The 15269-nt window shown below is 38.7% G+C and overlaps 1 protein-coding gene across 11 annotated transcripts in view; it reads left to right on the plus strand.

Annotated features, from left to right (window-relative positions):
- The window catches only part of LOC130477124 (receptor-type tyrosine-protein phosphatase delta), a 619168-nt gene that overhangs the window by 566975 nt on the left and 36924 nt on the right, over positions 1-15269 (plus strand). For all 11 annotated transcript variants that reach the window (XM_056849115.1, XM_056849116.1, XM_056849118.1 and 8 more), the window contains 2 exons: positions 13936-14221; positions 14817-14995. In XM_056849115.1, the coding sequence (XP_056705093.1) occupies positions 13936-14221; positions 14817-14995 (465 nt within the window). The remainder of the gene's footprint in view (positions 1-13935; positions 14222-14816; positions 14996-15269) is intronic.

Here is a 15269-nt window from a genome sequence, read left to right on the forward strand (position 1 = left end):
CTGTTTTTTATTCTGCATATTCCTTTCCTCATTTGGAAACTCTTAACAACAGCATCACTTGTCCATTCTCCTTACTGTCAAGGAGCTATAAGTGTAAGGCCAGCTCCAACTGAAGAAGAGTTGATTTGACTAAAAATTCCCCGCCCCAGGAAGGCATCTTCTTAAACTTCAATTCCATGCTTCCCTTTTACATAGTACAGAAGTAGTTTGTTCATGCTGTCGGCCAAGCAGCCAGAGAAAGGCTGTTTGGAGTCAATATTTGAAATGTAAGCAAGAAGCATAGCTGTGATGTAGATAGGGTTGCCAGCCTCCAGATACTAGCTGAAGATCTCCTGCTATTACAACTGATCTCCAGTGGATAGAGATCAGTTTACCTGGAGAAAAGGGCCGCTTTGGCAATTGGACTCTATGGCATAGAAGACCCTCCCCTCCCCAAACCCCACCTTCCTCAGGCTCTGCCATAAAAACGTCCCGCCAGTGGTGAAGAGGGACCTGGCAACCCTAGATGTAGAGCTTATACATGTTTGTGTGTATGTATACACACATACACGCACACACACATGATCTGTCTTTGTAACAGAACCCCAGTATAAACAGGGCCTACAAATCTGGCCTCATGACGATATTAGAGTCTATGCACATTGAGGAGGACAGACATGAACTAAAGCTTACTACTCACATCTCAAAAATTTGTAAACTGTACACTCTAGGTGAGTCCACTTAGTTGTAAAATGTGAATGTTAAGATGTTGGCTTTTTAGGAGTTTCGTGCTCGTCGTATCTGTTCATCCCAGTTCTTCGGAATACCCCCTCCACGTGGTCTGCCTGCCTATACATATTATCTAACAACTTCTCGTCTCTGTAGAGCTTTTTGCTTGGTTAGATTGAATGCTAACCCTTCTATGGTAATGCAGGGCAGAATTCTGAATATACCATACTCAGACAGGATCTGTCCTTGCTCTTCTGGCTCTATTGACTCATTAGCCCATGCCCTTTTGGATTGCCGCTTTTACGAGGAACTTCGATCGCACTATATTTCCCCCCTTTTAATATACAAATCCAATGCCTCTGTGACTGACATAATGCCTTTTTTACTAAGTGATAGGGACCCCAAGGCTACATTGTCAGTGGCAAGATTTGTTTCAGTCCTTATATCCCTCCAACACTAGATATATGCTGCTCAAGATCAATTGATCAAGGAGCTTCTAAGGGATAAAAGGAAAGGAAATAAGGGTGAAGGCTTTTTTGTTTTGTTTGGCATACCCCAATAATGGTTCTTGGCCTGCCTCCCTGGTTCTGGTGGTGTTCATCTGTTTTTACTAGGGTTGCCAGGTCCCTCTTCACCACCGGTGGGAGGTTTTTGGGGTGGAGCCAGAGGAGGGTGTGGTTTGGGGAGGGGAGGGATTTCAATGCCATAGAGTCCAATTGCCAAAGTGGCCATTTTCTTCATGTGAACTGATCTCTATCCGCTGGATATCAGTTGTAATAGCAGGAGATCTCCATCTAGTACTTGGAGGTTGGCAACCCTAGTTTTTACTGAATTATTTTATAACTTGAAAAGTTGTTTTTAATTATTCAAATGTGGTAATGTTTTTATGTTCACCACCTTGGGGACCTGATCTGATGGAAAGGTGGCATAAAATGTTTTAAACAAATAAACACAACTTTTGGATCTTTTTCTCTTTTTTTGTTTTTAACTAGCTTTCTTTCTTTTTTCTTTTTTTGGGCATGAAATCTGCCTTTTGCTTTCAAAAATCTGTATTCGCTTGATTCCAGACTATTCAAATCCAGCTCTTTCTCTGGTTCTGTATTGGAGGTTTCTACTTTCACTCATTACAGTCTTCCTCTATATGCTCTTATTCAACAACATATACATGCTCATCAGATATGTAACTATTTGCAATAGTTGCTGGACCCTGTTATGATAATGGAAACAGAGAAGCTAGGTCACCAACAGACAAAGTAGAAGTTTCAACATTTTTGAGACTCCATGTGAATGCAAAAAAGAAAACACAATATTTACTCAAAAGAGTGACCCTTAATGAAAAACAATTGTTCTTTTAAAAGGTTATACCTTTACACACATAACTGTAGCTTGTATGAGAATTTAGGACAGCCCACATGGAAAAAAAACTAGTAAATAGGGTATACCTTTGTAAATTAACTCAGAAGAAAAGTAAAAACATAAAAACAAAAATGGCCTAATGAGGATTGGCTGTAGGAGGGAGTCATGGAAATGTTGCTGACTTTGTAAGCTTCATTGAGGTGATGTTTAGGGAGAAAAGACTGGGTACAAATGTTTTAATAAATAGAATACTGAGAGAAGTTGAGATTCCAAGGGGGGAAAGGGAGGCTATCTGAAGCCCCTAAGATCTTACAGAATACAGAATGGTATTTTCAATGGGAGTTCTAAATTGTTCCCCCTCCCATTATTCTTCTCAGCCCCCTATCTTGTTCTTTTTAATAGCAAAGAGTCTGGCTCTTTTATCATTGTGAAACCATCACAACAAGCTCACCCACAGTAAAAGATAATGACTTCTTCATACTTGCGGGGGGGACTCACCAGGTATATAGAAAATGTAAATTAAATAAAAGAAAGAAGAGAACTCAAATTATGTCTGATTAGGACTGAATATGCTCCTGGGAGCCCGGAATCTTGAACCAACCGAGTTAAGAGAAAGGGTGGGAAGGAACTGGCATGATAGCTAATAAAATCTGGGAGGGAATGATTTGAGTGGCTACAGTAAGTGATCCAAACTGTCCCCTGCCATGTGATCTTAACTCATGCCAACTATTTTGTACTTTATCTGTTTGCTTCTGCAACCTATTGCTTCTGTTCACCTCTGCTGTTGGATTTTGGATTGCTAGTATTGCCTCAGTAAAACTGAATTCTTAATCTTCTTCCCCGGCCCCTTCCTTCTGTCTCTTCCTTCTTTTCTTTTAATATTAGTGATGCTCTTGTTCACTGTTATTCTCAGACTCCTCATCAGCTAATTCGATGTTATCCTTCTCTTCTCATAGCCCCACTCATGCTAAACTTGCTGTTTTCATCTTAATGTTTCTGAGATATGCTTCTTCCTTTCTCATGGGGCTCCTGTAATACTTGTTCATTCTCTTATCTTTTTTGTTGTTTTGATTACTATAATGGTCTTTCTGAGGGCCTGTCTTTATCTCATCTCCACTCTGTTGTTTCTGTATAAATACTGCTAGGCATCATATTTTTTTGCTGTGATTGCTTTGACCATTTCAGTGTTTTGTTTTCTGTGTTCCATTTGTTTCTACTCATCCTCAATATTAAATGTAAATTTCCGTCTCATATAAAATCGCTTCATTCATTTCCTCCTTATCTTTTTTTTTCTTTTTTGGCTGTTTTCTCCTTCTTTGTGTCTCCCAGTTAATCCACACCTCACTCTCACATTCTCTCTCTTATCATTCCTTATTGTTACAGTTCTCTTCCAGTAGTAATTCTGCTACATCTTTGTTGAAGTGGCATTTTTAAAGACTTTTTTTGCAGCCTTCCTCACACTTTTTTCTTTTTGAATTGCAGACTTCATTTTGATATGCTTGTTTTGATATGCTTTTCTACTCTCTATTTCTCCCATTCTTTCTCTTGACATGTGGAATGCCCTTTAGACATTAAGCCTTTAGGTAGCACCCTGTGTGCTTGTGTTAGAAATTGCCTAACTGGATGGGTTGCATAAATGAGCAGATAATTGTCAGATTCAAGTTTGGCACTTTCAAATGTTTCAAAATTTGTGTTTTGTTTTTGTTTTAATCTGGAAAAGTGAAATAACCTATTCATCTTCTATTACACATTGTCTTCCTTTCCAGGGTTCCCTTAGTTCCAGAGCTTTTGTCTTCCTTTTATTTTATTATACTGTAACCTATTAGCAAGTGCTGGACATGATGCTGATATGAACATGTGGAATTATCTTTAAAGGTCCTAACATTAAATCGCAGTGTACAGGACAGGATATGATTCTAAACATCTTTACTAACTTACAAGTCCCATTAAAATCACTGGCACCCTTCTAACATCAACCTGTTTAGAATCAGTTTGAAAATGTCACCTTCACTACCACAACTAATACAAGTACGAAGTGAAGAAATTTGCTACGTACCAATACTTCTGGGATAATTCATTACTGATGGACTGGATATATCAATTCAGAGGGTTTCAGTCTGTTCATAGCATAACACTAGCCATTTGTTCCTCATTAGACGGTGTGAATTGCTGAGTATATGTTATACGAATAGTTGTAAGCTATTCAACAAAGATTTAATTTGCCTAATTACTATTCTCAAAGGTCATTCAAGTTTCCTTGATTGTGAGATCTGTGCAGATGAAACCTATTTCAGAAAAGTAATTTGTCTTGCTCATTAATAGTATTACAAATGCTTTTCATAAGCTAACTTACTAAAACCTGGCAAGCTCAGTCTAGAGGCTCCCTGGGGGGGCCTGGCTGAGGAGGAGATGGAGGACCCTAACAGGTCAAGAGAAAGGGACACAGAAGGAGCTGGTCTGGCAAGGGTAGAAAAGGAGGGAAATAAAAGGCAAACAGACCAGCCAGCAAGGCTTGGAGATATGCATTGGCTTCTTTAGCATGTTGTATTTTTACATGTATCAAATATCTTCGGCATATACTTTAAAACATAATTTTAAACAAATATGTAGAAGAACCAATTTGAATGAACGAAAGCCATGACTTTAAATACAAATGAAAGGATGAACACTGAATAGGTTACTAGCACCATAAACAACTTTCTCCTTCTAATCTGTCTCTTCTTTAAAAGAAATAGCTCTAATTCTAATTTTTAGAAACTGTCAGATTATTATGGGCAGCTTGTTACTCTGACACTTTCCACATCTCTGCAAATTGTATTATTTTTGCCCACACACTCAAAATTTTGAAAACTCTTACAGACTGCTTTTCCTTAGAGAAATATCCTGCAATAATCAGAAAAAAATGTTTAAATGATTTGCCAACATTATTTTTGCTGATTCTCTTCATTCTCACATGGAAACCTGCCTTGCTATATATACTTTCTGCTGAATATTTTCCTGGTGAATTGATAATCATTCACTTGGCTGAAATGACCACTTACTACAATGCAGTCCTGTGTGTATTTTAATGAAATAGGAATACTGCTCTTTAACTTACCATCAGTGTAAGTTAGCACTGATCTGTATATTCAGATATTTATCATGCCCTGCAAGTCCTATCATTTTCTTTGACTTTCGTTGTAGTTTGATATATTATTTGATCAGCATTCTCAATGACTCATTTTATCCACATGTATTTAGTTAATTTTTTCCTGCCAGTGTTTATATATACTCTGTAAGGGAAAGGAAGCCTGGCTGCTCACAGCTGAATCTAGTAAAAGAGCAATTAGTCTCTATCAGAGCCAACAGCTGTCTGTAATGAATTCTGAATTAAAATTATGAGCAAAGAAAAGAATCTAACCATCTGCAGGGAATGTGAAAATATTTTTATAATTCTAATAGCTGAGATCTGGACAAGGGTATCTATGAGATTTCCCAGCTGTACCTAGAGTGAATTCTCAAATAGCCAGAGACACGGAGAGCACCAGAATGCATTTCATCAATTTTGGCTGCTTAACCTCTTTGTCTGCACTTGAACCAGCCTGGATTTTGATCTAAAGTAATCACCATGAAAGCCTTCCTTTTTACATGCCCTCCAAAATGAATATTTAGTTATAAAAATAGTCCTGTTCCTTTGTATGGAGGCTATCCAATCAGTGTTCAATTTCTGGAATATTTTCTCCTTTTTAAAAAAGAATAATAATCATTAACTTGATTTTTTCCTCCCCAGTTGTTCTTTCCAACCAAATCTTGAATTGTGGTATTTCTTGACATTTAGAATCTGATTATATTACAGCTGCAACTGATGTAATTCATTGTAGCAGCACTCCCAATGCTGCTGAAACTATCTTTCACATGTAATTTGGTCATTTTAGCACCTGGTGTCTTATGTTTCTGCAAGGACAAAATTGCATGTTGGTGGAGACCATATATCAGAAATAGAACAATATGTTCAGCATAAGTTCTCAGTAGGGTTGCCAGTTACCCCTGGGAACCGGCGGGGGGCGGGGTGTTTGAGAGATCTTACCAGGCACAGATCAAGGCCTAGGCCTTGATGTCGTCAGCGTGTTGACGTCACTTCCTAAAGTGGCATCATCATGTCACCGACAACATGGGAGACACTCTGGTATTTAGGCAAAAACTCTATGGTTTTTAAATTAAAAGATGTCAGTAGCAAAACAGGAAAAAGACCTCTGCTGACTGGTGCCTGTCAACCAGTTTATAGGTTTAAATGTGTACTGTGCAATAATTACTGAGCTAGATGGACCAATGATCTGACTCAATATAGGACATGTCCCTCATGAAACATAAAAGCCACATGCTAACGCACAAGATAGCAGCACTAGGAGCAATTCAGAGAGTAGACAGTAGTGTGTATCTGCTCCAGTCATCAGTTTATATATTTGCAAACTGGAATATAAAATGAAGAAATACATGTTGAGTTAGATAGACCAATGGTTTGGCTTGGTTTCTTATATAAGTCCCACTGCTTTTGGGAGTAAAAAGGTTGTGGTAATCCTCAAGAAGTAAGAAAAAAAATCATTTATTACATTTTTATCTTTCCCCCAAGGAGCTAAGGGCAGCATACATAGTCCGTACCCCTTTATCCACAGCTCTCTTGAGTATATTAGATTGAAATTGGAGACAGGTTGAAGGACACCAAGTTTTACAGCTAAAAAATAATTTATCCCTTGGTTTTCAACTATCTAATTATCTCTTAGTGAAAAACCACAATAATTCCTAATGAGGGAGTGTTTTACTTTTCACTTACTCCTTCTATTGTTATTGGTTTAGATATGTTTCCCATCACCATCCTCTAAAGTTGTAGCTATCCCATAAATGATGGGGGAAGTTGATTAAAATGGTGGGGGAAGTTGATTAAATGGTAAGTTGATTAAATCTCTCCTTTTTAAAGAAGTGTTTGACTTCAGCTGCATCATGACACTAGTAATTTCTGCAAGGCCAGTGGTTGAGCAAGGATTTGAAATCTGAATGACAGACTCAGATTAAAATACCACTGAAATATTACACTAAGAAGAAGAAGAGTTGGTTTTTATATGCCAAATTTCTTTATCACTTAAGGAAGAATCAAACCGGCTTACAATATCCCCTTCCTCTCCCCACAACAGACACCCTGTGAGGTAGATAGGGCTGAGAGAGCTCTAAGAGCTGTGACTAGCCCAAGGTCACCCAGCCTTCGTTTATTCATTCTTATTGACAATAGTAAATTTTATTAATTGCCATCTCCAAAGTAGCATGTGACCTCTGCAGCAACTCAACGTTTTTGGTATTTTTTCCAGATCCCTCAAACTTTCATGTGATTTGAATTTTTTGTCCTCTGTTGACTGGTTGCTGTCCTCTGATTCCTTTATTTTTTTTATTGGTATAAAGAACAGAATAGCGGTTGGATCTAGGGTTGCCATCTTCCAGGTGGGGCCTGGAGTTCTGCCAGAGTTACAACTGAACTCCAGATTACATAGATCAATTCCCATGGGAAAAGTGGCAACTTTGAAGGCTGGGCTGCATGGTATCACATCCCCACTGAACTCCCTCCCCTCCCCAAATTCTGGTATCCCTAGGCACTGTCTTCAAATCTCCAGGAATTTCCCAAGAGTTGGCATTCCTAGTTGGATCCTAATAACTTTTCCAGTGGATCACAACTGATTTCCATCCTACCCTGTTCTGAATGGCTTTGCTCTCCAGCATAGCCTTTTCAGTGGTAAAAAAAAAAGGACTCTCTCTAGAAAGGGTGTTCTTTTTCTTTTGCCAGTGGAAAAATAGTTAGGACCCAGTCCTCATGCTGTTGTGCTCTGCATAGATTATTGAAAGGATAATTGTATAGAAAATTGGATTTGCTCACATTCTACAATTAAAAAGATCAATTCCTTAGGAATTGGCTATATCCCATTAAAAATGTTTGTGCTGTTTCATTTATATTCTAAAGAACAGCTGGGAGTTGTGATCATTTACTTTTTATTGAGAGAGGTTTGAAGTCAAGTTAACCCAATCCAAAATACATTATCAGATTTTTCCATATTATCTGAATGTGTATATATATATATGCTTGGAAATTTTTGTTTCTTCAGGTATCCCCTAATGCTGGCTTTCCATTGAAGATATACTTATTGCAAAAGTAGTGGATGGGAGGTTTCACAATACAAATCCAATCCACTTCTGCCAATTACAACAAACGATAATGCATTTTATTATCTGCAGCTACTTTACTTTCATGTCATACTGCCCGTTCGGTAAAGCTCAAGCATCTTTCTGAGTAGTGTAGTACAGATCTGAATCATTGCTGTTATACAACAGACACAGATTAACAGAAAGCTAAAGCATTTAAGCTCATTGATTTTATTTATGTGAATGAAAAAGAAATCCACTGAGCCAGCACCAGGGTAACTTTCCTTAACCATCAACCTACATGATGCACTGAGCTGATAAAAGATTTCACAGCATCAGGTAATAAGGTGCCTGAAAAACTACCATCGCCAGGGCCAGCAACCAATGCACAACATAGCCATCAGTGGTAATATGGCAGTGTACCCTCCAGCTCCAACTCCTAATCCAAATGACACCACTATTTATTTATCACTTTAGCATTTATTTATCACTTTAGCTCTTCTAGGAGCTCAGGAGGCTGTCCTATTTATCTTCATAACAATCTTGTTCAATATAGTAGGCTGAGAACTGGGAATTGCTTTGTGGCTGAACATAAGTTTGACTCCAGGTCTCCCAGACTGGTGTTCTATTCATTAATACCACACTGGCTGGCTGTATACATTAATCAGAAAAGACAACCTTCAAGCTCATCCACACAATGACTTCAGTAAACATTGGCCCATGAACCCCTCTTAATTTGCCTTTTCTGCATATTGTACTGTATTACATCATGGGACATTAAGCATTAAGCTTGCAGGACTGATTCAGTTGTGTTTCAACATTGGAAACAAATGTTGGAAGTGTATGAATTATAACATTGAGGCAATAACAGTTTCTTAATAGACCTGCTTGATAGAAATAGAGTGAAAACAATGAAGGGCTGCTGAGTGCTCTTTGGGGAGATCATAAACAGTGTACTATAAGCTTATATCATTGCTGTTTTCAAGATCACCCCTCAATTTTATAGCAACACTATTATTATACCATAAAATTAAATAAAAAAGAGGAAAAAACTTCACTCATGTTTCATTGATTGTTGGAGAAGCACTGCAAAATGTGGAGAAAATGTCCACCCATATAGAGTATGGGCAGGAAGAATTGCCCTCACTGTGATCTTGATTTCTTACAAACCCACATAGCCAAATCTGTTAGGTGACATGATATAATTGGAAAGCTTAAGCACAATAGTTCCTAACTTCAGCTGTTCTGACTTAAAGATGTCATGCAACCAGATTTGTGATATAATTTCATTGCATACGTGATCTCTGGTTGCTTGGAACGTTCTTTTTGTCCTCAAAAATTGGTGCAGATCAGGAAAAGTAGCAGCTGCATTAAGAACGATTAGGAAACATTCACCCTCAAATTTTCATAGGTAACAGTTTAAGCCCAACTATATTGTAGGGATTTAGCCAATATTATCTGTATCAAAATTGTTATGAGGTCCACTAGGCATGAAACCTAATTAGCCATATAAACCTTTTTGTGAAATCCTGCTCTCCTTTTTGGTTTTCTTTTATCACAGTTGCTTTGTGTACTTACACCACATAAATGCAAGTCTCAATATATCCAAAATTGCAATATTCAATCAAATTATCCCCTGATATATGTCAGAAATATCCTAAACGATTTTTGACCCACATTTTACTATTTTTGCTGTTCCAAATAAATGACCTGTGAAATCTAGTAATTACAAACGACTTCCCTTGCCAGATCAGTGAAGTATCAGTTAAGGGTCGGCATTATTACAGCGACAAATTAATCAGAAAAGCCAACCTTCAAGCTCATCCACACAATGACTTTAGTATGAAATGGCTCCCGAATGCCTCTTAATGTGCCTTTTCTGCATACTATAGCTGTATCACATCATGGGACATTAAGCATATTTCAGCTCACAGGACTGACTCAGTTGTGTTTTTTTATATTGAAAACAAATGTTTCAGCTGGATGAATGATAACATTGAGGCAATAACAATTTCCTACTAGGCATGCTTGTGTAATGGCTTGCATAGTCTTTTGGCTTGTAAACATTGCCATCTTTATTGCTAACTGAAATAAGAGGGTTTTTTTTTTCTCCTCAGCTGATAAAGTTCAGTAGCAATTTTGCTTCCGTATTGTGAGCTAATGGAAATTGATACAAAATGCAAGCTACATTTTTGGCTCAGTCTTCATGACCTTTCAGCTTCGCCCTGAGAACTAAGATCTTCTCTCCAAACAGCAAGGGGATGTATCACACATTGTCTCCAATTTGATATTACCTCCCTCCGTAAAGTTGACAAGGCCCTTCATAAAGCTGACAATTCCTAATCCTTATTAGCTTCCAAAAGTGATATAAAATGTACAAGTGGTGGCATAGAGGCATGCAAGCTTCTGAGGTGCACAGAACTTTTCACCAGACAGAATGAAAGGTGTTATGGAACTGTGAAGACTCCACATTCAATTTCATCGAGAGAGAGAGAGAGAGAGAGGGTGGGGGAGATTTTTTTGTCATACTTCCTACTCTTTAGGTCAATATGGGCCTACTCCCCAAACAAATTATTGTTTGTTATTGTTGTTTTGGAATAGTATTTTATAGATATTTCTTTGTAGTCAGAGATGAGCAAGAAGCTGTTGGTTGTCTAATCGGAGTTATCTGTTGTCTATCATTAAATATGTTATGGGTTAAATCCTATGTATCATGAGCACAAAATGTTCACCTAAATGAATCTTCCCCTTCCCACTGTGGTCCCCCTGTATGCCTAAAAAGGCACTGTTGTGGGTAGGAGAGCCCCCCATGCATGAAAAGTTAACTGGCATGGAGGGGGGCTGCCAGAAGGAAGGGTAGTCAACTCCCTCTGATAACAGAGCCTCTTGTGCCAGCTAAAGCTCTGCTGGTGAAATAGGAGGGAGGCTGATTTCACCCAGTTCCTCTTTGAACTACAAGGCACTCATGGTTTGCAGGCTGCAAATCTGAGACAGAGGGAGAGATGAGAGATTTTTGTGTGTGTGCTTACTTGTTCTAAATGTTGTTTTATGCCTTCATAAATAGAGCAAGAATTAAAAATCCAAATTGTTAAGTAAATGATTGTAATTTACTTTAGGTTCATCTGACTGCACATATACATAATGCAATGTTGATGGGTACTGAAGATCAGATCAGCCATTTCTTTTTCTATTTTAGGATTGCAACCATCTTTTTTCTTTACTCCTGAATTTTCAGAATATAAAGGCAATAAACTGCACTAGTCTGAGTTTGTTTCTTTCACAGACATCAGACACTCCTCCTTAGTGCTTGGCAGACAGGACAAGTGAAAGTTTGCATAATCGGGAGATAGCTTATCAGCTGTGTTGCTCGTGCCATGGTTTTGGCTGATAGTGTAAAAATGATGGGAGGAAGCATAATACAGTTCATTCGTTATCACCATGCCCCATGTTCTGTTCTGCCAGATGAAAGAGATTTGCATTTTTTTTAAGAATTCTGACTCTTCCACTTAAGTCATTCATTCCATAATGAACTCAATGAGGAAAAGGTGGCTAAGGAGAACTCAGTGATTCTGGTAAAAATGTAGGTCTAACAATTGAGCAAGAACAGGCAGAGCAATCCTAAGGGGGGTAGTTCTGGCACCACCATGCTGCCTCTTTAGTTTGCTGCTGTGCAGCAAGCAAGCCGATCAGGGAAATTCCCCCAAGCCCCGTGAAACTGCTCTATGCAGTTCCATGGGGCTATGACACCATTTATGCTGGGATAAGTCTGCGCCAGCAAAAAGAAGTGTTCCTGGGGCAAAAGGGCTTAGGGAGTTGACTAAAGTCAGCCCCGCCCCTGGGAATGCTGCCTTTGGTGCCAGCACAAGCCCATTCACTGGAGGAACACTGGTGCCATGGCTATGCCAGTGCCCATGCGTGGTGCAGCCACACTGCTTCCCAGTGCCAGCATAAGTGGCCCTGTGCTGGGATGTGCCCATGTGGACAGCACAAGTGATACTTATGCCAGCGCAGGGGTCATGCCAACTCCAAACTCCTTTCCCCCTCTTAGGATTGCTCTGTTAAGACTTAATTTTTTAAAATAATCCAGGAGCTATAAGTGATGCCATTCTTGGCAGATTGTGATGAGACCACATAATAAAGAAGGCATGTTAAGGAGGGACTGTTTTACACCTTGCCCTTGAAAACGCAAGAGAAATGAAACTATATTCAAAGATGTTCTTCCACTTGTACAGCTGCTTGAGCAAGCAAAAGACAAGAACTATTGTAGAAGCTACTGATGAAAGCATTGCTAATTCTTGAATAAAGTCTTGTGCAAGTGTTGAGGAACAATATTAACAGTTATTTTCCTTCTGCTTTTGGTTTATCATCAGGACTGTGGATATGACCAATATATATTTGTGGGATTCAGAGCCAGTTCACAGCAAGGCCTCTTGGTCTGAAATTGCTGTATACAAGAGCTCTATCAGAAGCCAACATATGGCCTTAGAGCTTGCCAGGGTGGTTTATTATTTATTGACTATTTTTTTAAAGAAAAATTGTACACTGCCTCTGCAGACTGCTTAAAGCATTACAGCACAAAATCTGGTGAATCTGGATAGTAAATAAGAACTTGGGATCTCTTTGAATAAACAAAGTTTATTAATATTGTATATTTGTAATTTTTAATAATTTTTTTAAAAAAACTTGGGATCTCAAAAGTCAGCATTTAAAACTTAATTCTGTGAAATGTCCATTAAAAAAGCCTGTTACTTGGAGTATAATTTCAAATCTTCTGATCTTCAGTTTTCATAGTTAAATTGTGGAACTCCTTGCCGCAGGATGTAGTGATGGCTGCCAACTTGGAAGGCTTGAAGAGGGGAGTAGACATGTTCATGGAGGAGAGGGGTATTCATGGCTACTAGTAAAAATGGATACTAGTCATGATGCATGCCTATTCTCTCTAGTATTAGAGGAGCATGCCTATTATTTTGGGTGTGGTGGAACACAGGCAGGATGGTGCTGCTGCAGCTGTTTTGTTCGTGGACTTCCTAGAGGCACCTGTTTGGCCACTGTGTGAACAGACTGCTGGACTTGATGAGTCTTGGTCTGATCCAGTATGGCTTTTCTTATGTTCTTATGTTCATTTGAACCCAGGACTTCCAAAGTTCCTTCTCACATCTCATAATTCTATACCAGTTTCTTAAGTAGAAACTTTTCTGTCACATTGAGTAGATCATGAGTGACACCACCTTCCCAGATCTTTCTACATGTTGCAAAAATTTCCATCATTCACATAAAATATATCCATGTGATATTTTAATAGGAAACCTGAGCATAAGGTAGCCAGTGTGTGACCCCATGTAGAACATCAGAATAGCAGAGATCAGTGAACTTAAAGCTGTTTTCCTATACTCTGATCTTATACCACCACAATAACAGAACTGTGGGTGAGCCCAGTTGCATGGGTCTTTCCCATCTAATCATCTCACCTCAGGGAAACAGTTCCTACCCATCAGATGAAATATGAGAAAGAGACCATAAGTTGTAGTCCTGTGTGCAAAACAGTCCCATAAATATGACCAGAGTGTTTAAAAGAGCAGGACAACTATTAATTGCTGTAAAATTTGTTCAAATTAAATGTCATGGCTGTATGTAAAAACAATGACTCGATGATCTAAAACATTCCTATCCTTTATACTCAACTTGTATTGGTCTTTTTTATTGTTTTAGTGCTGGAGTTGGCAGGACCGGCTGTTTCATTGTAATAGATGCCATGCTAGAGAGAATAAAGCATGAAAAGACTGTAGATATTTATGGCCACGTAACTCTAATGAGAGCCCAGAGGAATTACATGGTTCAAACAGAGGACCAATACATCTTCATTCATGATGCACTGCTTGAAGCAGTGACATGTGGAAATACCGAAGTGCCAGCCCGAAACCTGTATGCATATATTCAGAAGTTGACACAGATTGAAGTGGGAGAGAATGTCACAGGAATGGAACTGGAATTTAAGGTACTTCATATGGGGATTCCTCTCAGTCTGGTGGCTATAAATCCTTCATTGTTTCATTCCTATGTAGGAAAAAGTGTGGGGTGGATTTTAAATAGTTGTGCAGCTGAACTAGGATGGCCTGTGCTTTTGTAAATTTCCCTGTGGAAGATCATTGACAGGTTCTAAATGGTTTCAGAGAGTAGCTGTGTTGGTGTGCAGTAGAACAGGTAGATCTGAGTCCAGTAGCACCTAGAGACCAACAAGATTTTCAGGGTATGAGCTTTCAAGAGTCAAAGCTTTTTGTATCTGATGAAGGGAACTTGACTCTCGAAAGCTCATACCCCCAAAATCTTATTGGTCTCTAAGGTGCTAATGGACTCAAATCTAGGTTCTAAATAATAGCTGTTCTAACAGACGATGTATGTTGTATTTAAAATTTCCTTTTAATTTACAGTTGGAACAGTTAACATTGCAATAAGAGACAGGTTCTAATCTTATATTTTAGCATGTAGCTAGCAGTTACAAATGGCAGGTAGTCATCTTTATAAGTAGTCACATCAGCCCATGAAACGATGTTTTCAAACTTCCCTAAATACCTTTTCTTTGTTTTTTGCAGCGGCTAGCCAGCTCTAAAGCTCACACGTCAAGATTCATCAGTGCCAATCTTCCATGTAATAAATTTAAAAATCGCCTTGTTAATATTATGCCATATGAATCCACAAGGATATGTTTGCAGCCTATCCGAGGGGTTGAAGGTTCTGATTATGTCAATGCCAGTTTTATCGATGGATACAGGTATCCAATTGCTTGTGCTTTACAAGTTAATGTTAAGCATTTACGGACCAATGTACACATTGCGCTTTATATTTCTTCTTACAGGCATGTGCTTAGGACCCTCATTTTAACATTGTGGTTGCCATTGTAGTGTTAGAGAGCCATGGAGGAAGGAGTCCAAACCATAGCTCCTTGCTGTATCTGTGTTGCTGCAGTTTTCAGAAATCCTAGCATGGATCATCAAACATTACCAGATAGATGTGGGAGGACCAGATGCTGGAGGAGTGTCTGTGCT

The sequence above is a fragment of the Euleptes europaea genome, chromosome 4, assembly GCF_029931775.1.
Source record: "Euleptes europaea isolate rEulEur1 chromosome 4, rEulEur1.hap1, whole genome shotgun sequence".
NCBI lineage: Eukaryota > Metazoa > Chordata > Lepidosauria > Squamata > Sphaerodactylidae > Euleptes > Euleptes europaea.